Source organism: Hakea prostrata, chromosome 1 (assembly GCF_041222555.1).
Source record: "Hakea prostrata isolate BN-2017 chromosome 1, UWA_Hpros_2, whole genome shotgun sequence".
NCBI lineage: Eukaryota > Viridiplantae > Streptophyta > Magnoliopsida > Proteales > Proteaceae > Hakea > Hakea prostrata.
The window spans coordinates 70780353-70807301 of NC_142600.1; the positions used below are offsets into that span (position 1 = coordinate 70780353).

Genomic DNA, 26949 nt, shown 5'->3' on the forward strand with positions numbered 1-26949 from the left:
CAAATGAAAAGACTAAAGTATAGATGAAAGCAATTATTGGTTTAATATCTTTCTCTCTCCCATTTTCAATTGTTTTCATTTCTTTTCTTTATTGCCTTCCAAACATAGCCTAAATGTGCTACTGGAACTGTGAACCTTTTCTTTTGTCTGCGTGTGCTTTTTTTTTTTAGGGGGGGATGGGGGGGGGGGGGGGGACAGAAGCAGCGGCCTACTAGGAGTATACCTCTTTGAACAGAAAAACCTAATGCTTCTTCAGTAGTACCGCTACATGAAAAAGGGACCAGCTCTGTTGGCATCTGCAACAAAAAGATTCTGCGTGTCAGTAGAAGCTCAATTTTGACCTCAATTTTATCAATAAAGAAGGGTTCAAGCACACATGGTTGCACGCCCAGGTGATCTGCAGAATGAATGAGTGAGAAGGTGGTGACTGACCTGTGTTCATTCCCATTGCTTGGTCAAATCAGCAAAATGGTAGTACATCATGGGAGGATTAAACTGAAAGGATGAAAAAATACTCCAGTCTGCTGACAAGTGTATCTGATATAGGGGTTCACTTCTCTTCTTAACCTTCACTAAAGAAAACCCCACTAGATCTGGGAACTTCACTCCGTCTGACTACTCTGTTATGAAAAACTTTGAAGCACTGTGATGCATATGGCCTATTGAGTAAACTCATTGGCATTCGCAGAGTCTGTTTTCGGTTCCTTCGCCCCCTAATCAAAATGCTAAAGCTTTCCTCTCCATCAATCCTTTCACTCTGTCTTGACACGTGCTTCTCACTACTGCCTCCAGTCTCTTGGTTTACGTTGGTACTATTGCTCGTTTGACTTTTAGCTGTTTCATTTTTACAAGATCCTAACTCTTCATGTTCTTGTGCATTTTTAAATCCAATTTCAGAAACTGTGCTTGCACTATCTTTGACCTCAGATTCTAGATCATCAATGTTTTTATTTGCTTCACCCCCATCCTTGTTCTCAACTGGGATAGTTGAATCCAAACTCACTCTCTCAAGATGACTAGTTAGCATTTTTGGCTCAAAGACACGGTCAGCAATTGGCTCATCAACAGGTGGCAAGACAGAAGATTCCGTTGTGTCGCAACCAGGCAATGCGGTGCCAGGAACAAATTCTGATGCATTTGGGTTCATATTGCATTGCCATGTAATGTGATTATGATGAAACGGGCCGCTGGTCATGGGATAGGTGATGGTAGGAATAGCTTGTGGCTGAGTATATGCGGGGTACACAAATGGCAGACGGTGTATGAGGGTCGGGGTTCGAGGAGGTGATGGATATGGGTGGTGAGGGGACGAGCACATGGGAGCCCCTGTAGGGAGGACGGTGGGGGTGTAAATAGTCATGTTCACTGGCCAAGGAGCAACAGATGGAACAGCACCAATGACAGAGGGAAGATTACTGCTCATGGAGACAGGTGGTACACAGACAGCAGCTGGAGATGGGTTGAAAGGAGCTGCTGAGGCAGACAACTTCTTGTTGGAGATGTCCTGAACCTCTCCAGCACTTGTAGCTGAGACCTTCCCTTTTAGGTCCTCTCCTACCATTGCGGAGGTAGAAACCCCAGGATCAATAATGCTAGATGTAGCCTCTATGCAAAGATCTTCCTCTACTGCATTGCTGGAACTTGCACTGTTATTGGTTTGGATGCAAGCATTCATGCAATTTCCGTTGTTATCAGTGCGGATGCAGACATTGCTGGAACTTTCATGGGAAGCTGTTTGGATGTTCTCCCGGCCAGTATTTACACTATTCATGGTTTGGTTGTGCTCATGTGATGTTCCACAGTCCTCAATGATGTTTGATGCATCCATTTCCATGATCAAAGATACATTCTCAGAAGTGTTATCTTCTACTTCATCCTTTTCTTTTGTCTCTTCTTGCCTTCCAACAATTTCAGTTTCATCATTTGAGTCAACCACAGAATCTCCGATACAACTATCCATCTCCTCCTCCACTGTGCACTCCACCTCCAATGTCATTGGTGTCATCATTTCATTTGTTTCCTTTTCTTCCTTGTTATGCTTTACAGTATTCAGCACATCATCACCTGGATTGTCACCTTGGGACTTCGTTACCTGCGTTTTGGCAATGGTGCCTGGTGGGGCAAGTGCAACTTCCTTGTAAGAAGGAAGCTTTTCCGCAATTAACTACTGAATCACTCTGTTGAGCTGATCTGACTTCATTTGGTGCAGAAGATGTTCCAGCTTCAAGTAGAGGATTGGATACTTCATCCCCATTGGATTTATCTGTTGGTTCACCTTTTGTAGATGAAGTCACTGATCTAACCCTGTATGTTACAGCTTTGACTATTTTACGACCAAATTTAGTGACTGGAGAGTTCTCACCTTTGCTTTTTGCAGGATGATACTCTATGTAGCTCCCCGGAATAATGGTTCTTTTCTTTGGCAAATAATAGCTGCTGTTTTGGTAACTGTTCTTCCCTTTAAACTGATCTGTTTCAGCAACTACATCCTGCTTCTGATAATTATATACCCTGCTAATATTTTCTCTTCTCTGTCTTAACTGATGACTGTATGAGCCAGATGATCTTGGCCTCTGGACAGGTTGCCAACCGTCTTCTCCTTCACCTTTCACTTCTGTTGGTACTTCATCTATGTTCTTCAGCTCGTCTTCTGCAACTTCTTCCACTCCAGTCAGCTCAGACTGAATTGGTGGGGTACTTTCCTGAATTTTCTTTTCATCATTTCTAGGATCTGGGATCTGTTTTTCCCCATCTGAAGTGGCTATACGTGAATCTTTTATGGATACTTCAGAACTTGCTAAGCTGAAATTCTGCATGGATATTTCTTTAACCTGAAAAGGGGGATTTAAAGCATCATTGAAGTTATATACATACATAATATTAACTGTCCAAAACTTCTACGTAATAAGACAAACAAATTCATCATGTTTCCAATTCAACAGAATCTTTTCTGAGTTACTTGGACAAGCACCAGAATGAGTATCCAAAAAGAAAAGAAAATAAAGAATCCAAACCAAGAAGTGAAGAACTAGCTCTCTAGCACTGTAACAGAGATGAAAATTCAGCTTCCGTCTTACTACAAGCAAAAGATTCTCCTCACAAGCACATGAATAGTCAGGTAGTTTCTCCATAAACAGCCAGTAAAATACTGTTTTTAGATTTAAAATGCAGCCAAACACCTATTGCAGCACATATGGGCACTGTATCTGTTTGATTCAAATATACTCATGGAGCCACAGTGACCAAACAATCACACATTCAGATGAACCACTGAAGATTCACCAGCTAGAAGTGAATAACTAGATTGTCTTGACCACTTGCTCCAGTGGTAGCATGACTCTAAAAAACCGTTCAAACCATGCTACAAAAACTTGTCATACCTTTGTACCAAGGCTTTTCCTCTTTGCTGCATCAACATCTCTTCCTTTGGCATCTTGATTAGGATTGATGTAATCAAGCAAATCTGACACACTGTCACATAAAACAAATGGCAACCCTGTGTCACTAGGACTACATATAATGTAACGACCTATAAGACTATTACCATTAGTGATAATTGATGCCAGAAAATCTGACACATTGACGGTACCACAACATGCACATGCACAGAGCCATAGTGACCCGATTTTCAATGAGTACTGCTAGATATCTCCAGGATAAGATAGACTAGATTGTTGATGCTAACCATCCTCATTCTTCTGCCAAGTCATGGTAAGCCAAGCATCTGATGGTTGGCACTATTTAACTTCCCCATAACCCCTTTTGAGGTAGTGAATCTTAAAGCTGTTAAGTCAACCATCAGCCTTTAACCCACTGCCCTCTCTTGAAATGCATAACTAGGCTATATGATATCAAAATTTGAAATACAAAATAATGCAATATATATATATATATCAGAACTTTCATTCAGGAGCATTATTTTTCCACCAATGGCAAACACATCATAAACATCATTGATGCTAGAAACAATATTGTGCATACCTTAAGTGGCCTTTGCTAGCAATGGACGCATCAGGCTTACGCGTTCCATTTCGCGCAGCTTCTTGCTGTTCAAAAGCCTTCGATTCAAAGTACTCAAGCCAAGTAGCAGCATCCTGCAAATTTGAGAGCAACATTTCACACATCCATCCTATGGACAATAAATAGTAAAACCCGGATTTTCAACTAGAAAGAGCAGTTCAAACCACCCATTTCCTACAATGATGTGGGGAGGGGAAGGACTTTTGGCTTTTTGCTGGTTCATAGAATCAAACCATAATACCGTATATTTCTTCCATATCAAAATATAAAGGGATGAGATGATCTTATCTACCCAATGCTTGTAATATATATCTTACGCAGAGATAAAACCCTCAACTCTCTGTATTAAGTGTTACAGTTGGAGCTGTAAGTGTACTAGTAAGCCATGATTGGGGTCCTATGAGATTGCCCATGTGGTTATCAAATCCGACTTCAAGAACAATGACCATGGATGTTATAGAGCTTTAGTAGGAAATTTAATTCATCTTCCCAGAAGGAAAAACTCATAATTAACTTGTGGAGACCTTAGAACAACAAAAATACCTGAGTACGCAGATCATCTGGCCCCAGCTTGGCACGGAGAATTTGCAAGGTTGTCTGCTCATGCTGAACACTTAAGGGGTATGCTTCCATCAATGAGAGTGCAATTGCTATTGCATGATAACTTGCTGCAGTCTGTTACACGAAAACGGATCAGCTTGCCTATCAAAGGTTGCAAACAATTTGTCGGAAAAAATCTGTACTCCACCTTGAAGTTCTTTAGAGGCTATAAGGCATAAATTCTTTATTCTTTGCATATATAAAAAGATGTGAAAATTACTCTGAAAAGTATTCAATGTATAAAATAGAACTCCACTAGATTTGATCACAAGCACAGTTCACATCCCCACGAACACTGACAAACATTAAAACAGGGTCATGTCTTTTATATCGAAGCCTCTTCTTGTATTTAAATAGGGTTTATATCTTTTAAATTTTAACCTCATCTTGTATACTCGTGACATTACATCAGGCACCAAACAGCGCATGTCATTAATCAGGAACTTCATGTCTCCAGTCAACCTGTTTAAGACTCCTGTTTGACCAATTACCTTAGGTAAGTTGATACCCCACTCCCATTTGAGGGGCAATTATCAAGTCAAAGTTCTTGGACAATATCCAAGTATTGGTAGATGAGAGCGGGCCTTGGTGCAATAGTAAACATTGTTTGATTGCGACCAAGTTGTCATCCATTTGAGTCCAGAAACAGTCTCTTTATGAAGCAAGGGTAAGGCTGCATAAGCTAAGACCCCAGAATCTGCAGTTGCAGGAGCCTCCTGCGTTGGGTGCTCTCTTAACCCAAGTAATCATAAATGCACTAATCCATAGTGTAATGCTTTCTCCATCTTCCGTTGCTCCCAGCCTTGCAAGTCAGAGGACCCTTATAAAACCTTAAGTGAGTAACCATTTAGGGAAGAAAAAACAGAAAAGATATCCTGATTCAAAACCTACTGGATAGGTTGACTAACTACATAATCATATTGATGCAGAACAACCATCCAATAAACATATTTGGACCAGCATTGAAGGCTACCTCAAAACATGAAAAAGAGAGGCCAAAACACTGTTCACGTGAACAGTGTTACAGCCCTTTATTTGGTATATTGGGAATGCTTCATAGAAGATTTGTGGGGCCCAATATCAGATTTTATAAATAATTAGAAGAAGAAAAAAAGAAAAGAAGCCAGCAGTAGCCTTGAAGAACTTCTGCCAGTCTCTCTCCTTTCTCTCACGTGGAGCCTCCTTCTTCCTTCCCTCTCCGTCCTTTCACCCTTATTTTGTACCACAAAAATTCCCCTCCCTTTTCTCTTCAAAGTCCTACTGTTTTTTCTCAAAAAAGCCTTGTTTTCTTACCCTGGGGATTTTAATCTTCTTCTCCAAAACCTCACGGCAGCACTGTTTCTGCAGGAAAAATTTTCTTCTCTTGTTTCTTAATTTTCTTTTCTTCTCCAACTGTTTGGCAGCCTCTGTTTTTCTGCTGAACAATCTTCTTTCCCCTTCTTTCTTACTCCCTCTTCTTCTCCACGCCCCATGACAGTCCCACTTGCTGTTATTATTTCTCTTCTCCTTTCCTTGCACTCTTTATTTTCTGTTGAAAGTACCAATAGCAGAATTATTTTCTGCATTTTTACTTTCCCAACCCCTGCGCACCTTGCTTCTTTTCACCTTTTCCATTACAACAACTTCTGTTACTGTTTCATTAGATTTACTACTTGAGTCTGCTGGTTATTTGCTTTGTTATTATTTCCTATTTGGTGATTGGTTACATGTTGGTTGGTTTGTCTTAGGGGTTTGTGTTTTTCTTCTGTCTTTTCTCATTGGATGAAAAACTTGCCCCAATTTTGAATGAAATTCATCATCATCATATTATGGCTTGCTGGAATATTTATTTCTTTGAATGTAATGCCCCTAACCCCCTTGCTTACTAGCATGGATTGATCATATAAGAATTTTAAATTGTTCTCTTGAGTCTTTTATATATATTTCCACTTTATTTCTATCCTTGCTTGGTGGTGAATTTTAATTCCATACTGTTCTCTTAGTGTGAATCTGATTATGTGCTGTACAAACCCCTCCCAAAATCCCTCATAGTGTTTTAGCTATCTTAGGATCCTACTTCCTAGTAGAATACCCTAGTTTCCAGGGCTGGCCTACATCACATATGCATTTTTGGAAACATAAGAATGAGATGGACAAAAGCAACAAAATAATTAGTTTACGATGTGTAATATTATCAAATCAGCTAAAACTTCAGCCTGAATCTCTATGTATGACTCGTCATTACAATGGTCAAGAGTCTCAAGACTCCCTTCTTGTATGCTGCCCATACAAAGTAATGATCCACCGTGATGATAGACACTAATAACATAATGGTAATATCCCATCACTAGACCAAATTAGAAGACCATACCCTAAGAAAGAGAGACATTAGATAGATTAAGAAGGACCTGAATGTGATCTGGGCCCAATAGTTTTTTGTTACACTTCAGAGCTTTGTGAAGATATCTAAGTGCAACATGCACATTTCCAAGGCCTTCCTCCATCATAGCGACATTGATGTAGGTAGCCGCAGTGTTTGGATGAGATGGGCCACATGTAAGATGTAAAAGATAAAGTGCACGTTTTACATACCTGCTCAACGACAAAAGACAAGAAGAATTAGTAGTCATAAGAACAAAAACATCATGGTATATTATGTGAACATTAAATTGGAACAGACTCATGATTATGCTGATGAAAGAATTAGTGTCAAGTTAGGAAACTATCTCAAATTTAAATCATTTTTAGGTTAATTTAGAAAGGCTGGATGAAGTTAATCTCCATGTTTCTTGATATCTTACAATGTCACACATTGCATTAGTTTGCAGAATATTCCAACAACTTATTTGTAAAATCGAATTTATCAAGTAGATGATTCAGGAGGACCAACCAACAGCATCAGTCAAAAGAACTTACGGATTGGTCAATACAAAAATATTCAAAGCAAGGAAATCTATCTATAAAATAGGATAAACTGGTAAAGAAAGATATATAAAGTATCTGTCGGTCGTTCTTACTACCTTATTGGCTGGCCTATTTGATCTGGATCCTATTGACTCATATGGAGAAGGACTGGCACTTTTCATATCACAAAAGGCCTTAGCTATTGCAAAACGTTAAAGGGGGTGCCGCCTACTACTAAAATCCCGGTTTTTCAACAGTTGCATTCTTCTATGCAAGAAGAAGACTTAGAAAGAACAAAGAAGTTTGGATCCGAAAAAGTATGCTTAGGCAGTTCCTTCACTGAAGTCTGAACACAACAGAATGAAGAGGAATTTGTATCATTTCAAATCCCTATTCTTACCGAAGAGAAGGAACGAGAAGATTGGTATTGATTTTTTCTTAGTGATCGGAAAGGAGGGCGCCTGGATATGTTATAGAAAGGGAAGGCAGAGGTAGTGTATTCAGACATAATCAAAAGATCCAACCTTGGCAATTATTCACACAATCAAACTGATTTGGCCAAAAAACACCTGCAATGCATATGCATAGAGAGAAAAAGTACATAGCCAAAACATTGTAGATGGTAGTCACAGGATTTGGTCCTTATTTATGTATGCCAGCAGCGAGAGACCAACAGATTTGATTCAGGATCATATTCATAACATACATGATCAGTAACCAGATTTCAGTATTAGTTAGAAACAGGAACAAACATACTTAAGAGCCAGCTCTGTGTGCTGAAGCCTGTAATAAAACACTGCAAGATCCCCATAGCTCTTCATTGTATCAGGGTGATCAAGTCCTAGCTCTCTCTCATTGATATCCAATGCTTTTTGCTGATAAATGGTGGCCTGACAATAGGAGAATTCTTTCAATATGAGATCATGTTCACACGAGAAGAAGATACTCATAAATACCCACAGGGAGCTACCAAAGAGAAAAGAGAGACAGTATCACTTAGGCTCATTCTCAGAAAATATACAATATCATAATAGAGAGAATTAACAGCGGACCTGATTGAAGTCTCCAGTATGATAGAGAACTACAGCTAGAAGACTGTATGCTCCTGCAGTCATCCGATGGTAGGGACCACAAACTGCTACTAGCTTTGCTAGAGCCTGAATAAAAAATTTAACTGGTGAGATGCCAGTATGTCTGTAACACCACTTTTTTTACGATCACTAATGAAATGTGTAATACCTTTGTTCCACAGCTGACAGCATCTTCAAGCTTTCCCTTATCTAAGGCAGTTTTTGATGACTCCAGCAGCTGCCGCCCATCTGCAGACGAGCAAGCAACTTGCTGCAGAGAAACAAGGGGCAATTAGACACAGACGGACCACTCAATCATTGCAGGGTTCAGTTTCACATAGAAAATTGACGTCATTATTTAAAGAAGCAGCACTTTGTTGCTCATCACCTTATGCACTGGTACCAAGCTAATAATGTCCGCTTTCCTGAAAGGGTTTGCAGAATCCATAACAAAATCCCTGGGAGCCAGTTCAATACCCACCTGCAAAAACTTAAAAGCATTACGCCATTTTCCAGTTATCCAAAAACCAGATCCACATTGCATGAAACACTCCCAATGAACTAAATGTTCTAACTGAAAAATCCTTGAATTACCCCAATTTAGTCGCACAGATGGATTGAGAAACAATACTTATTCACTCCGCGCCACACCCCCCCCCCCCAAAAAAAAAAAAAAAACAAGGCTTTTGAGTTCAATGTATAGTGCTCAAGACAGAGAAAATAAGCTTCTCTTGGCTCATCATATTTCTATTTTAAGAGGCGAATTTACAGATGTACCCTTTCTAATGCAACTCATATTAACCATAATTCAGATCTTGACTGAGATGGGCCAAAATTTCAGTAACATCTCGTTGTCCCAAGAAACTGACACAAAACTATGGGTTATTTTAAAAGTCCTAGGTTTCAACAAGTTTCAACAGTATTTCGGCAATTTTGGGAGTTCCAACCAATATTTTGAAAGTTTCAGTAGTTTCTCTCAATAAATGCCAAGTTATGACTAATTTTAACCAATTTCATCCAATCCAATTTCAGCAGTTTCGAAAACTTTGGTGGTTTTGACTAGTTGTGATGGTTAGTTGTACTCTCAAAATCCTGGTTTTGACCCATCTTGGCCATATTTCGGTTTCTAACTGGTCGAATGTGGCCTCAGCACCGACATCCTGATGCTTGGTATCAACTCAGGATTTCTTGTCCAGCCCTTGGATCAGGCTAAGAACTTCAGCAAGTTATCCACCCCTCTAGTTTGCTGTACTCAGCCTAAGTTTAGACACAATCTGATATATTAATTTTCTCTGTGATTTACTTTCTAATACAACAACCATAACCTCATCCCAATTAAATGTGATTGGCTATGTGGATCTGAAAAGTCAGACAATAATAGAAATAAGAGAGCTAAAATATGGTAAAGGTTAAGAGAGAAAGTATAAGGTGAAAACCACGCAGTAATCAAATAAACATCCTGGAACACCTTAATTTGTTGGCTATGTGGTTCTGTGTCCCCCAGACAACTCTATCTGTGGTCATACTAGGATCAAACCCTACCATAAGCATATCATTTAAGCCACCCCCCTACTTGTAGCTCCATCCAACTGAATCTGGTCACTCTTCCTCACCCGTGCAACCATTGTGTACATTGGACATGGTCATACCACCTCAAGTGGCTCTCATGGAGCTTGTCTTGGATTAGTGCAACACCCAGTTTGGATCTAATAAAATCATTTGTTACTCATCTCTCCTGGTCTTACCGCATATCGTCCTCGACATTCTCCTTTTGTCTACACCCAGTTGATCTGTATTACGCTTCTTAACTGTCAACATTCAGCTGCGGAGGTCATTGCAGGTCTTAATACCATCTTGTAGATTTCACTTTAAGATTAGGCATTTGTTTGTCACATAACAGTCCTAATGCACATCAGCACTTCATCCAGCCTACTTTAATTCTGTGGGAAACATCATCTTCTATATTAGCTTTTTCGTTAATAGATGACTCTAGATACCTAAAGCATTCACTCTGTGGTAACTGTAGCTCTTCAAATTCCACCACTTCATCAGCTCTCCTGTGATTACTCCCTAATCTTATTTTATATTCTCTGGAATTCAATTCTGTTTGGTTCCTTAATAGCTCATTCAATTGCGGACACAGAGATGAGATGCCATTATGTGGCACCAAGCACATAACAGTTGTCAAACATCCAACCTTGAGGCTCTAGTTCCATCCAACAACTGCTCGTCCTAAAAGCTCAAGCTGTAAAGAGCTACAATATCAACAGTCGACACAACAGATAATCCATTATAAATGAGAAGATTTTTTCTACTCCAACCAACAATACTTGTGTGTTTGTGTGAGATTACCTTATGGCATAAACCTCGTAAGATAGCGAATTTCCGGATATCCCTGTGGTTTAAGTTGCTTATATCCCATTTGAATCTCTTCATCAGGAAGACCTCCAGCCACCTCCACACTAGAGCATGCATATTACAAGAATCACAGGATTCACTGTTTTCAGGAACCCCAAGCATCAGGTTCAGTGTGGCAGCTATTGAAATAGCCATGTCCTCAATATTGGTGACAGCAGCAATCACAGCCCGCAGAACATGCTTAAAAGCTCTTATTATCATCTCATGAATACAGAGTGACTGCACATGTGATAGATTTTCCGAAAGCTTAACCTAATCAATTGAAAATGAAACAAAGAGTAGCAGTTAAGAGTGAGTAAATCAAAATGCAATAAAGCTAATAATCTCAAAAGAGTCTTCTGTAATTGCGTGCGATTATTATTTAGTATGAGCAATTCCCACATAAAACAAACCATACAAGTTTGATAAGTAATGATTCTAGAGTCATAAGAGTAAAATTGTCAATTACCACCTCCTATTATCTATATAAACAGAATAATAGGAATGTGCAACATGCTCATTCAATAAAAATATGCTATAAACACACACAGACACCCCTCTGCTTGTTTATAGGAAGTTTAACATATTTTCTCAAAAACTAGATATTTTCTTGGCAACAAGATAAATGCTAGTGGTCATATAAATAAGAGCAAATTGCAAACACACACAGACACCCCTCTGCTTGTTTATAGGAAGTTTAACATATTTTCTCAAAAACTAGATATTTTCTTGGCAACAAGATAAATGCTAGTGATCATATAAATAAGAGCAAATTGCACTAGCACCCCAAAATGGAGGCCTTAAAGCATTGACACCCCACTTTATATTTAAAAAGCACAAAGACCCCAAAATTGGATTTTCATTGGATATATTTATCAAATTTATCACTAAAAACAGTCAAATCACTGTTTATTTTCAAAAATATCCCTATAATAAACAGTGTCTGAAAGGTTTTCAGTGACAAATTGAACAAATATATCCAATGAAAGTCCAATTTTGGGGTCTCTGTGCTTTTTAAAGATAAAGTGGAGTGTTAGTGTTTTAAGACCTCCATTTTGGGGTGCCAGTGCAATTTTCTCTATAAATAATGAATTCGTTAAGAGTATCAGCACTGATAAACTCCATTTTTGCAGGAAGTGGCACGTTGATTCTTTGCCAAGTTAACAGACTGAAGAGTCTTAGCTTGTAAAATTTTATCTTATCAAAATCAGTGTTTTGAGAACACATGGATGTAACGATGTATGCATGCTAACTGCAATCAAATGTGTATATGACAAGAAGCACAACTTGAAAAGGAATAGAAAGTCATAGTTTAAGGAACAGGAACTAACAACATTCCCAAGTGAGCACATTTGAAGACCTCTAGTATGCATGAAATCAGTCAAAGTACGGCCATCAACTGGTGAAAGTTCCAGTGAACCGAAGTCTGCGACCTGTAATGCTCAAAGTATTACAGAAAGGAAACTCACAGAAACTGTGTATGCAGAGATGAAAATTAATTTAAATTGTTTTCAGAAGTTACCAGCTTTGGAAGCGCCACATCATCATAATATTTCTGAGACATCTTCATTAGTTCCTGCAAAGACTGATAATAAAATAATGGCGGTGAGTACACACTTCTTTACATGAACAAGAAGACCATACATCCTTCAACAAGATCTAGGAAACTATACCTTGCGATGAAGTCCTGTTGCTGATTCTTTTAACCGAGTAAAAGCTGAACCAGAGAGCATCCCTTGTAATGCAAGCTCATTCTCATTGGCTTTGCTTTCAACATGATATTCTTCTGACGCCAACTGAGTATCTTCAGCTTCAGTAGAAGAACCCTCTGCTGGAGATTTTCCATCCTCAGATTGCATTTTCTGTTTTCTATCATCTGATTTGTTTTTGTGGTTCTTAAGGAGCTGAAGGGGCTTCCCCAAGCCCTTGACCTTTGCTTCACTTTTAACCTTCTCACTGGATGTTTTCTTATCCTTTTCTGCATTATTTTGATCTTGCAAATGTTGTATCCAGCAAGCTCCAAGTTCCCATCTCAGAAAAATGTGTTTTTCTACTCCCTCTTCCTCAAGTTTAGAGAGACTCTCTTCTAACACTCGCTTCACAAAAGATTGGGCAGCAATGATCTCTTCATATTCCAAATTTTGTGAATGCGATATTGTCCTATTATGTCCCAAAGGATTTTTATGAAGACGCAACCTCAAACTGAATCCAATAGCATACATATAGATTAGATTAGCCACAACAACAGATAAGGCAATTTGTGTACAACATAAAGAATACTGAATTTATGAGATACATTAAAGGGGGAAAGTTATGGTATCCAAGTTATGGGTTGTATAAATAGCATGCTATAGAGAATGATGTATACATAACTCAGTGGCTTCAATTTTCTATTCAGGAGAACTTCAGGCTCAAAACTTAGAAACAGGCTCATATGCTTCGCAGAAAATAAGGCTTTGCATGTTTACCCCTCCCGGCCCCTGCTGTAGCAGAAGCCTCATTTGCTGGAATGCCCTTTTTTCTTTTCTTTTTTTCTTTTTTGGTGAGGGTGGATATGGAGGGTTCTAAAGCAAGCTCAAAGAAACATTTGGCCATAACATTCCTGAGCTCCTACTGATGCAAGGAAGATGCAATTGATTGAACATAAGTAAAATCCATTCAATCAAGTCAACCTTTGGCATGAATTTCTCTGCAGTGAATTCGCACTTTTTGTCATTACGCATACACTAAGGAATTCTGGAACTGCTGTATAAGAATACCATAATTCTTTGTAATAGATATGGTACTAAAACAAGTGCAGCTTTTTCTTTCTGTATTTATTCCACTGTAGAATAAGGAAACAGAACTAATTTACATTATTTCTTCAAAATGATTAAGGTGAGAAAAACCTGTTCGTATTGAGGGCATTGGCACCCCCTTCTGGTTGATCGATGAGTTCAATGCTTTGAAATGGACCTACATTGCTACCATCCTTCTCTTTAATTTTCACAACTGCAATATAACCACAGTATCTAACATTGACAATGCCAAGAGTTGCAACATCCTGCACTTCATAAGGCAGATTTTTCATGCGCTATGTAACATAGACAAATCTCTTTTTTTCAATTTCATGGTCAGAAAATCTTCATAACAATGTGAAAGAAAAATCAGAAGCATTTGATTGAAAATCATCTTACATGGGCTGTGGTATTTTCATCTGCAGTGATCCCTTTCAATAGGTTTCTCTCAATCAGATGCTTGAGGTCATCTCCTATCGTCAGATTTCCATCAATCTTGGTGTCTACCTTAACACTAGCATCATGAGCATCTTTCTTCACAGTAATGCTCAGTTCCCCTACTCTATCACTGTAACAAGTATTTTCCTTTTCAACTGGAAGGGTTGGATCCACTTTTCCCATTACACTTTGTATGGCTGAAATTGCTCTAAAAATTGCGACATCTACAAACAGGCCGTGAAGGAGGAAAACTTTCCTATCCCGGATCTGCCTCTCCTCTGCCGTTTTGCAAGGCATAGATGCAAGATGTGAAAGTTCACAAGACCAACTAATCAAATCATATTTTCCATCTCTTCCTAAACCACCTGCATTTCCTCCCCACATCTCATCCTCCATAGGGAGGGGAGGAAAAATTGATGGCATATGTGCTGCAATTGGAGGGACAAGCCATGTGTTGGCGCGGAATCCATAAGGGAGATTCCCAAACTGCAAAACAAATTAGTTCTTACCCACACCAAGAAAACAGGAGAAGAAAGTTATTAAAAAAAAACAAACAAACAACTTTATGAAAAAGAAGCATTTAGAAATCCCAAATTCAATTTGTAGCATTTTGCTCAAAGTGGATACAACATATGCTTCATACCTTATTGCGTTCTGAAAATGCTTTCATGAGTTCAGCATAAGCCTGAAAAATTAAGCCATTAGATATGCTTATAGAAAAATCAACTCAATGCTCAACAACAACAAACAAAAAAAGACCTAAAGCAGAAAGAAATGATTTTACTAGAGAATCTCTAAACCTCAGATTCTCAAAAACAAAGCCAAAACACTTAACTGACATGAACAGCTTGTCTAAAACATGGCTTCAAAAGTATAACAAAAGTATGGATGTTAGAAGCATAAACCATAACTTTAGACAATACCATCCTAAAAAAGAAAATGAAAGTAACTCAAAAGTTCTGCACCTATCAGTATAGATTCTTAAACCATCATCAAGTTACCGTCTGAGAACTATTGCAGCCTGGAGTGCCCCTAACATGAAGATAATTCTCCAAGTGATTCCCAATGTTGATTACTGTTAGGAATTGATAAGGAACTGGTCAGATCTATGTTTTCACGTGAACATCAGATGTAGGTAGCCACCATAGTGCAAGGACTGAGACAACTCATAGTCTTGTTGACCAACACATCCATCCTCTATTCTGAAATTTTCAAATTAAAGATGGACAAATCTTTCACTTTTTTTATGCATGGAACAATGAAAGAGCACACAATAAAAGACTGGTGCTCTTTCAGTGACTAAAATGAGCCATAATCAAATGACAAATGTCACACCTTCTGACTACTCTAACTTCTTAAAAAGTATGAGAGACCTATTGTAGATATCACAAGTGGAAAAAACTAATGGCACATCAGCAAATCATCTCCTCACCCAACCCAAGAAGGTACTGCAGACATAGGGCTGTAGTAGTATGCTATGCACCATAGCTCATGCTCTCATCTCAACCCCCCATGCCTAATGATAAGTTGAAGCAGTATTACGCATTGAAACAAGTTTGAATATTTAAATAACACTCCAAAATAGACAACTTCTGCAGAATCATAAGTTTTTGACTTGCAAACAAAGACGAACAGTAGTCTGGGATTTTAAGTACCACAGAAAATCCCTTTCATGATTTGACTTCTTAATGCTATGGTAAATCAGCCGGATTTTCCTCTGCTTTGATCCTGAATACAGCTACAGGAGATATATTAATACCATAGTTAACAAAGTGGCAAAGCAACCACAGCATTTGAGGCCTCCGCTAGATGGCTGTATGGCGTTGCTATAGCAAACAAAGCGTTCTAGTGTACAATATTTCTATTCGACCATTTTATGTGGCAGAAATAGCATATAAAAACGGGCATAATCAATTTTATAAGCCAGACAAATTTCAAAGACTCCTAATGATGCAAAACTATCATAAAAAAATAAAAATGAAAAGGTTCATCTCATCCTAATCCAATAGCAACATAGCAATAAGAAAATATGATTATGATTTATATAAATATGAAAGTATTCTACAGGTGATGTAAACCCCTGTTTCTTTAATCTTAAAATGATCCCATGCTTCTTGTTTCATGGTAACAAGGTCAAACCAAGGTGAAACCACCAAATAGTATGTAGTGTTGTGGAATAACTTTTGATTATTTAAAAGACCCCAAAAAAAATGAAGCGTAAATACAAAATATAAAAAAAGTAACGCTCAGCTCATAAGGCGCCATATGTGTCATATCTGATCCCATGCTTCCCATTTCACAAAGTGTACATTTTTTTTGCATACCTGAAAAGCAAGCCATCACCTTAGGCCTCCTAAAACCCCTTGACACCTTGGCAATACTTTGATTACTATGATTGATACTGCTGCGATTTGAAAGAAACGCCTATCATTTTCATATGGCATGAGTCTAAGGATTTAGGGGCTTGCACTTGGGGATCAGATCCTCCAGTAGTGATCCCAAAACAATCCTGAGTGAACTGGCCAGAGTTTCAATGCTAACAACCTCAGCTGCACTATCTAGCCAACCACCTGCACTCAATGTTTTCTTCCATAGGGCATTGCATTCCTTCATGGCCAAGTAGGAGCATGGAAGCAATGAAAGCATGCCACTGTTCCTGGCTAACACAATGGATCAATGCAGGGGAGCTAGGCATCCCTACCCATTGCAGCAGCCAGAACCTATCCCAGAGCCAGGAGCACTGGACACGTATCAACACATAATCCCGAGGTCGAAAGGAAACATGCTGTAGTTTTTCAGCTGGCTGCTAGTTATAGCATGCTAGCACATGCACTCTTCTGCTAGCATAGTAAGTCAGAAAGCAACTTCTTCATGAGTTATGTGTTTCTGCTTTGGGAGCTAGGAGACTTAGATAGGGCTGCTTTGTTGAGTATCCTTTCTTGCCTTCCTTTATCAGACAACTATTCAAGTTCCACTTTTTCAACCAGACAGAGCTGCATAACTGGCCCTGCAAGCAACCTCTTTGCTGTGTTTGCTACCATAAGACAGCCCTGGTATTCCCTCATTGATTTATCTAACTGATTGAGCTAACAATGGATTCTAGTCCAAGAAAAATATCAAGAAAGAGAAAGACAACTATGATGCCCTGCATCTTTTTATATTATTATTTTATTATTGTGTGTGAATGTGTCAATCTTTAAGATTATTAAAGGATCCTAATGGTTGGTTTGATGGTTTAATTAAATGATCCGAGTGTAGTTAAAGAATAGCTTAAATGATGCTAGTTCCAATTGATATTTTGGTTGAAATTAGACATCGCTTGTGGGTCCCACAACGGTAGAATTAGACTGAATTGAAAACGAGGAAATGATCAGCATAATTTTCTGAACCCGGAGGAATTAATATTCGCACCTCAGGACGGGCCCTGCGTAAGATGATAGAGTGGAGCCACGAACCCATATAGAAGCCCATTATTTAATTTTATATATATATATATATATATATATATATATATATATATATATATATATATATATATATATATATATATATATATATATATATATATATATATATATATATATCCTACATAAGCTGACCCCTCGCAAATCTTTCTCCTCATCCCTATCATGTTTTAAATACCAATAATGTTGTACTATTTGTTATTTCTTATTTATTTTTATAAGGATAATTTAGACATTTTAGTCATTAATTATTATTAATTTTATCATATAATATTTAATCTACGCCTCTCTCAAGTCATATTATATTAAGACCTCTCTCAATAAGGCCAACCCCCCCCCCCCCCCGCCCCCCCCCCAACTCTCCTCGAATCTCTCTTTAAAGCGCGAGAGATCTCTCTAGAGGTCACCTTTCTTTTCCCTCCCCCACCCCCTCCAACGTGGTGGATGTTCACATAAGGCAAGGTAGTATGAAGTGTCTTTTAAAGAAGGAGGAGGTGGCATTCTGAATGGATCGTTAACGTGGTTAAGGCAATTGCATATCATATTATAATGGAAGGAAGGGAGGAAAGACGAGTGGAAAAAGGAACAAATCTAGAGTTTTTATTAGCTCTGAATTTTATAGAACTCAAATTTGATTTTTGCAAAAATGCAACCACATAACGAATCCCGAGGGGCCCCCCCAACGTATACCTTCCCCGATCGGAACAATTTTTAATTAATTTTTTTTAAAATTTTACATATACAATATACTTAAGGGATAAGATAGAGAAATAAGATGATGGAATGGAGAGGCAGCACATTCGTGGAAACAGAGAGAGGTAAGTTGAAAGAATAGAGAGAGGAGAGTAAAGAGAAGAGGATTAAGGAGGAGAGAGAAGAAGTGGAGAAGTAAGAGAGGGTGAAGAAGCCATTAGAGAAAGCAAGAGGAGAGGTAGAGAGGAGAGAGAAAAGAAAGAGAAAGAGGAATATGTGCACTTGTAGAATACTTAAGGAGGAGAGAGAAGAGGAAGAAGTGGAGAGGAGAGGGGAGAGAAGGGAAGAAGAGGAAGAATGTGGAGGAGAGAGAAAAGAAAGAGGAGAGAGAAAATAAAAAAAAGGGAAATCCGTTGGTTCCCGCGTATTCGAAATAGCCATTAATTGTTCGGATACATGAGGGAGAGCGGATTTTTAATGGAACCAAGTCAAGACACACACATGGAACAGAAACAGAAACAAGAACAGGTAAGTGACATTGACCAACCTATGTATATTAAGTGGGTGATTCCCTTTAGTAGACATGTAACATTCACATGATAACATAAAATCTATTTTATTTATTCGTTGATGCAATTTATGGAAAGTGTATAATATATGTATTTGTGTATTAACAAAAATGCATGGGATTGGATGACAGCTTAATAACTTGATTGAACTGCTTGAATTGGAATGCTGATAGTATTCTTGAACTGTTAATCATGAATTTGAAATGATGCTTATGCATGTAAATGTAGAATTATCATGCTCTCATGTTTAAATGATTGGATTGTATGACTAGGTGTCTAGTTTTATTCAGATGAGACTAAATGATGATTGAAATGCAAAAGGTACATTGAAATAGACAGAGCATGGTAACGCAATACTGAATTGAATATAAAAAGAGTAAAAGAAAAAGAAATGAAATGTAATGGCTTTTGAAAGTCTTAGTACTTAATGTACCCAAATGGGAGGGCATGAAGCAAGACTGAAAAGTGGAAAGATTGAGTCTGTGCCAATGGCAATCCACGAGGTGTACAAGGCCTTGTGCCTAGAAGCCACTTCGGTGGTGAAGGGATAGAAGCCACTTCGGTGGTGAAGAGACAAAAGCCACTTTGGAGGTGAAGAGAAATGTAGATCCTCTAGATTTGCTTAGGTTCAAGACTATAATGTCAGATAACATAAATGAAATTAAACGAAAGGAAAATTGAAATGCATAATGTTATATGACTTTAATGTGATAATTGATGCATAATGTTACTCACTATTGTAAATGTTGACAGGTCCTCAGATATATGACAAGGGCAAGGGTGTTGCTACCTGAAAGTACCTTTAAAGTTGAAGATGGAAACTCTTTTTCTTTTTGTTACAACTGATGTTTGTTTAATTGGACTATGAATGTATATATTCCTATGAGACAGTATGTACTTAACTAGATATTGTTGAAAGGTCAAATGTAAACATAAAAGGACTTCAGACTGTGTACATATGTTTATGAGTCAAACTGTCAAATAGGTTGTTTGTTTTGCCCTTGAGAATGTATAGTTTAGCATTTTATTTTAGTAGTTATAAACAGGTTGCAAAAAGAGAGGAACTATCACGTGCCCTAGTTGAATGTCCATAACGTGGGCCCCACCAAGCCTGTGAAAACTGGGGTCGTGACAACAACTCTCATAGTCTTCTTAGGCTCTGATGCAAGCTCCGCTTACAGATTCAACTTTCAAATGTAATGCATGAGTCAACCTTGGGTGCCATCAGACTCCTGTCTACTTCTGTCAGTTCATAGTAAGATGCTTAAGTACAAGGAGAGAGAGTCCAGATTGGTCCAAACTTGGGGCACAACCAAGAACTTAAGTTGCATGCCACAAGTAGGTTCAATAGCTAGTAATACAAATATGGATTGGCCAGACTCATTCAGAAACCAGTTGCTGGTAAGAAGAGAAAGTATAAAAGCAAGCTTTTGGTTTGTTACGTTCAGATGGAAACACCAGATATTTTCAACCGCGTCAAGATCAACGACTCCATGAGCTTGGGCTTCTAACATTGACGTAAAAACATCCCTTCCAACCCTTAAAGGCTTTTCGGTTCTTTGTACATAAATCCTAATGAGGGTTTAGTCTATGCTAATCATAGATGAGTTAACAAAGAGCATTCTAGATGAAGTCACCTGGTGTTCTTTAACGATGATATCCTATTAGCATACGAGAGAAGAGAGGGGATTAACACTAAGTTGGAATTATGGAAACCAAATGACCACCCATAGAAACAATATGTATTTAATTTAGTAGATCAAAGATAATATATAATGTGTCACTTTAGTCACAAAACGATGGATAATGAGGTGGTGAAATTTGAGGAGAGAGATACTGCAAAGTAACTACCATAGATATACTGGGGCAACCATAAATAAAGGTGTGCCCAGATCGGTGGTGAAATAAATAGAATGATGTTTCACAGAGAATGAAGGTGGGATGGATGAAGTGGAGAGGTGTGTGCCCCTGAATGGTGTGTGACCAGCATATTTATTAAAGCTTAACCATAAATACTATAAGAATGTTGTACAATTGGCTATCATGTATTAGGCAGAATGTTGGGCAAATAAGAAGTGTAATGTAAGAAGCAATGTGTATACAAATTTGAGGATTTAACATGGACTTGCAGCAAAATGAGAAGGAAAAGGTTAGGAATGCACGTAGAGTAAAGAGAGATGATCTGGGAGTTGCTCTACAAAGTTACTGGTGGTATGAGTATGACCACGTCCAACAGAGGCCTAGGGAAGAATGGTCTGATTTAAATTGAAGGAGCTAAAAAACCTAGGGGAGACCTAAAACAACCATAGGAGAAGTTGTGAGAAATGACATGCTTTTTTTTTTTTTTTTTTGGGGGGGGGGATGAATAAGGAATTCATTACCAAAGAGCCCACAAAAGGGAGAGAGAAATAACATGCTTAGCCTAGGGATTATCCCAGACATCTAAGGGAGACGGGTGGAGGGTAAAGATCCATGTAGTTGACACCATTTAGCTGAGATTTTCCTGATCAGCTGGACTATTCTTCTTTCCTTTTACTTTCTACATTCTACTACCAATTAGGTTGGGATGACACTGAGTTTCTTGTCATTGTAACTTGTAAATAGTTCTTCTACACCCAGGTAAAATTCTACTTTTCTGCCTCACAAAAGCCTAGTCACCTTGACAGTATAACATAATGTTTTTATACCTCTCAAAGAATGCCATTAAGAAGGGAAAAAGGGAAAGTATTTGGAGACTCAAATAATGGTCTAAGAACAAATTAGTTGATAATTTTTTGAAAGTCTTGGGAAAGATTCCTGTGAGGTTGTGACTAGCACGGATTAACCAATCTCATTTTAAGACCTTAGGCACAACAGTGGTCCCTGAACCTGTTCAACAGAGTTTTGAGGGGGATCAAAAGTCAACTGAGACTAGTCCCAGGAAAACCCAAGTCAATAATGCTGATGAGGCTGATCAAAGCTCAATTGCTGAATCCTTAATCCAAGCATCAGTTTGTTACCCAATGTCAACTGAAATCACTGATTTAACCTTGTATTCAGAAAGCCTTTACATTATATGCAAAAGTTATCATCTCCCATTATGATGATGCCACCCAACAGCTGCTTGACATCTTTAGAAACAGAGGAGAGGATAAAGAGAACTCTTCATTGAAGATAAGAAATTGTTTCTGCTTTTTAGTATACCAATAAACATGAAAATAATCTTAACAATGCATGTTATCAAAATAAATAACTGAGAATAGGATATGAAGAGAATATGATTCTGCATAAACTGGAAAGACATACATAGAGGGGGGGGGGGGAGAGAGGGAGAGAGAACTAACATTATTGAAGACTCTGCTTAGTTGCCGTAATAAATCAACAAGATTGTGACTCAAAAGCCGCTGTTTTCCTACACTGTAGAATCCTTTGCTGCAAACCTCAACAAGAACCAGCTTCCCATTGGAGAGCTTCACCTGCAAATCAACATAGTAGCTCACTCTTACCTCTAATTTAATAGACAATATCACAGATGATAGAAAGAAAAGATGCTTCAGGTTGTATATCCCACTTCAACTGAGAAAAGATATTTGTCTGGTGAAATCTCATTGATCTGCCCTCTCCTCACCCTCCTTATAACTGCAAAATTCAAACAATATTCACTGGTGTTACTTTCTGACATGATAATTCACCACAAAGCACAAATATTGCTCTGACAACCTCACTCCCAAGTTCTGAAAACAAGAAAATAAAAGGTCACACCCAGTGCGCAAGGATCCCACAGAGGGTCAGATGTATGCAACCCTACACTGTTTCCAAAGAGGCGGTTTATCTAAGTGGATAGAATGGTAAAGTTCTGGAAACACCCAGCTTGAAAAATGTTGTTGCTGCAGATGCAAATTTTGGAAAGCATCTGGCTTCACAACCATAGTTGTCACGGCGAAAATGTGGCGGTTTAGGCTAGCAGATGCAAATTTTTAGTGACAACATCATTCACCTAAATCACATATCTTATATAATAAAAAACTAATCACGCTACCGTCACCAACAACTACAAACCACACATAATAAGCCTAAATAAAAAGCGCAAGAAGAAAGGAAGAGAAGAAGTTGCTAACTTGCCGGAGCGCGGAATGGAAGAGAAGAAGAGAGGAAGAGAGAAAGAGATTAGGGATTAGGGAGAGGAGGGACGGTCAAAAACTATTCTCAATTTTGTTTGTTTTTATTTAAACATTTGATCACATGTAGCGTCATATACAAGCATATAGGTTCAAACAATAGATACCAACGGAATCTAAAAGTATTTCAATATAGCCCGAGGCATCTTTCTCGGATTTAAAAAAGAAAGAAAAAAGCGGACCCTTATGCCTAAAAATAAGGCGCGCCAATTTGAGGCGCTCCAAAGGAGCCCGCCGATCTAAGCGACGCCTAGGCGACGCCTTGACAACTATGTTCACAACTAGTTTGTCCCAACTCCCAACTGCCAACCAGGGGACTAACTTCAGCATAATCGATCAGTCCTAATGATGTCTTGACTCACTGAAAACTTGTACCACTTGCTCTTTTTCTGGGGGTGGGGGTGGGAGGAATCTAACATGTTCCACAATTTTGCGACCACCACATGCTGCCGAAATTTATGTTGACAAAGCTTCCTTTTTTGATCAATGAAAATGTGGTAATGTGTAAACTCAGCTCAACTAAAGACCATCTGAAGTGTTCGGATTGGAACTTGAAAAATCTGCTTTTTCATTCTATATTTAAGATCAATACTGAGAAACAAGGAAAACTTAGAGAAAGATCAAACGCAACTAGTTATTTTCCAGTTAATATCAATGAATGTATAGACTTCCATGTTCTTGCCGTGGAGCACTTCAGATGTAGTAGCTCATATACATAGGAACAGCTTACTTAACACACATCTCACACGTTAATCTTTCATAGTTCACCAACTGAGGTATCTATGTTAAGGATAGAGGCGTTGGAAATGCACTCCTACATCATGAATCCGGTATTCCCCTCCTCGGTCCTTACTACCATACACATCACAACCAGTTCTGTTTCAGATGCACTCTTAGGAGCAATCTATGGCTGCATGCATAAAGTTGGCAACAAACTCTGGTAAATCCAAATCCCACAACAAAAAGTTTTGACCAGAAGAAAGACAACCCTTCCTTTAATGCTTTGGAGGAGAAGATTATGATTTCCATGAACTAAACGTATGCTTTGACAAATGAAAATCAGAGAGACAGCAAATGCTCCCAATGTTTCAAAAAGTCCTCTCTTTTGTTTTTTTCAACCAAATGGTTGGCGGCCAATTACAACATTCCGACAATAGCGTGCAATGAACGGTACGTCTCGAATGCATTCAAAATCAATAAATGTGTAGATACCGTTCATAGATACTAGTTCATCACTGTTTCAACTATGGTAATGTAGTATGTTCAGATGAAGCCGAATGAAATTTAACGCATCTGAATAGAAAGACGAAAATAAGCAAATAAACATGAAAATGATGCTCACATTGAATCGGAGGCGTGAGATGGGAAAGCGAGAAGAATTCGTAGAAGCTACCAAGCTTAGGGCAGGCACCGCTGATCTCTCCGTCGCCATCAACGACGACATCCTTAGACGAAGAAGAACTTGAAACCGGAGAAGGAGACGAAGACGGAGAAGAGTGCTTTGGATGGGTTTTCGCGTGTTGCTGCTTAGGGCTTTTATTTTCATGTCCGCCACCAACCGCTGCAACTTGAGCTGCTGCTGCTTCTTTGCTCGCTGACGGCCCGAAGCATGTCGTACAGGCGACGATGTCCAGTAACCGTCGAATGTGTGCCACTGCACTATCTTCATCGTAATCATCTGTTCCATTCCACCACAACCACCAATCAAGATTCGGATGAAGAAGGCTCTTGGAAGGGCTTCTTTGGGCAATTGAAAAAGTTAAAGGGTGTTTATGAAATTTAATTTAATTACGGATAACTCCCTTGCTTACCTTCGACCAGTGCTAGAACACACGGCTTTAACGCAGCCACGTCGACCGTATCTTTCAACCGAGACCCTCGGACCTGCAGAGAACAAACCAATCAATCGGAAAATGTTACATTTTATATCCCCTCATTAATTGCGCAGAACTGAAGCACAACCCCTCATTAGAGGACATGCATATTCTTAGCATCCGGGCAAAATCTGTTGATGTGTGTCCAGCCACTGGATGCCTTGCCTGTTGTACCAAGCAATAAATTTGAGTATTACAGGCAAGGCAACTAGCAGTGTGATGCAAAGACACACTCTGCCGGGATACAGAGGATCTGGACCCCTAACGAGGTCCAATTTGGTGTACTGATGTTAAATTGAACCAATCGGAATAAGTTAAAGGATTAAACTCAGCTTGTTCTACCGTTGTTAAACAAGTACCTAAAATTTGGTATTAAAACTAATATACATACTCTGCCGGCCGGAATGAGGATATGGATCCTTAACAAAGCCTAATTTGGTATACTGATGTTAAATTGAACCAGGCAAAATACGTTAAAGGGTTAGACTTAACTTGTTCCATCGTTGTTTTACAACTACCTAAAATTTGGTATCAAACTAGCATCATGCGAAGGATTGGAATCTAGAAATGTTATCTTGTGCAACCACTTGGAGAGGATTAGAGAACGGGGCCTAACGGACCCAATTAAACTATTGCGAAGAACAGTGAAAGAATTTGGTTTAAATTTACGTCTCTCACTCCAAGTTATAGAACATCGACTACAAAATGCCATGAACGTAGCAGAAACTCGAAGCTTCGAATGGTTAACTTTTATAAGTGACAAGTATTTCTCTTTTTTAATGGAGTTTCCCTTCGTCGCTTCGAACGCAGAATCGCAGAACCTCGTAAATTACTGAAAAAATTACCTCATGAGATAATGAAAAATTGGTAATGTTGCAGGTATCTGTATTCTCAGATAAAAGCCGACGAACGTCGATAATCCTATCCGTTGAGATTCCCTGTTCATTCTCCACATCAAATCTCAGTATTTTCATTTGAAGCAAAATCAAATTAAAACCTGACAAGTGAAATGTCACTTATTATACATGTTCATGGTTCTGTGAGAAGGAAAAAAAACTGACCTTCAAAATAATAACAGATTCATCTGGGAGATTCACAGTGATGTCCATGGCCACAGGAAGAACTGCGACCACGAGAAGCACAGGATGATTAGTTGAATTTAAAAAAGAGGAATTAACAGCGTTGTCTCCACACTAATAATCCACAATCCTTGCCTTTCTCCTCCTTTTTCTTCTTTTCTCCCTTAGTCTTTCCCCGACTGTTGCTTCTAGGTGCCATTTTCTTCTTCTCGCAAGATTGAGCTGCACTTCCATGTTGAAACACTGATTAAAATTTTGAATTCTCACCATACACAGATAATAAGACTATAGAATGAGTGATAACAGCTCTATGTACCTCTTAGGAGTTGAGGATTCTGAGATTTCGATGAAGAAGAGAATGAGCTACAGAGTAAAGAACTGAGAAGATGAGATGAGAGAAGAAGAGATGCTGAGGTGTGATAAGGAAGGAAGGGTGGACATTTAACGGTCAGAAAATCAGAAATAGTAGGTTTTAGAGTAACAGCAAGTCTACCAAGTTCTGTAATTTCGTTGAAGTAGTGATTCCATGTCTTCGGTTTTATAGGAGAACAAGCGCCCACATATTCTAATCCAATTGCAGTAAAATTAGCCACGTGGAATTTATTAAATACTTCATTCATGGTTTCTCCCTGCTGCACGTGGTTTAAGAAAAGGTTGGAAACTGGAAAGAAACGACAAATCGACCACTTTTAGTTTGACTTGGAGATGAGAAAAAAAGCGAATCCTTCCAAATTTTGCTTGGGAGCTCCGCTATTAAGAGCATCGGACGGCGCAGATTCATTGTTTGGTCCAGAATTAATCTAAACCGTGCAAATAATTCAAACCGTTAAAATTAAGTAAATTACATATAAACAATCCGAATATTTACTGCTCCATCCAAACCACACCGTTTCTTAAAAAAAAAAAATCAGTCCATCAATGTTAGAAG

The 26949-nt window shown here is 38.6% G+C and overlaps 1 protein-coding gene across 1 annotated transcript; it reads right to left on the bottom strand.

Annotated features, from left to right (window-relative positions):
* Positions 1-178: 178 nt before the first annotated feature.
* On the bottom strand, positions 179-26515 carry LOC149029727 (protein REDUCED CHLOROPLAST COVERAGE 1-like). Its single transcript, XM_089142063.1, is given in 26 exon segments — positions 179-296; positions 433-2146; positions 2148-2831; positions 3381-3471; positions 3982-4094; positions 4564-4695; positions 7008-7191; positions 8260-8393; positions 8556-8660; positions 8743-8844; positions 8962-9054; positions 10926-11243; positions 12302-12403; positions 12493-12555; positions 12644-13172; positions 13859-14013; positions 14147-14671; positions 14829-14870; positions 22235-22366; positions 22462-22529; positions 24411-24746; positions 24880-24952; positions 25788-25880; positions 26004-26065; positions 26157-26243; positions 26338-26515. Coding segments are annotated over 24 exon segments (5784 nt in total). The 5' UTR covers positions 26221-26243; positions 26338-26515; the 3' UTR covers positions 179-296; positions 433-562.
* Between the last annotated feature and the right edge of the window lie 434 nt (positions 26516-26949).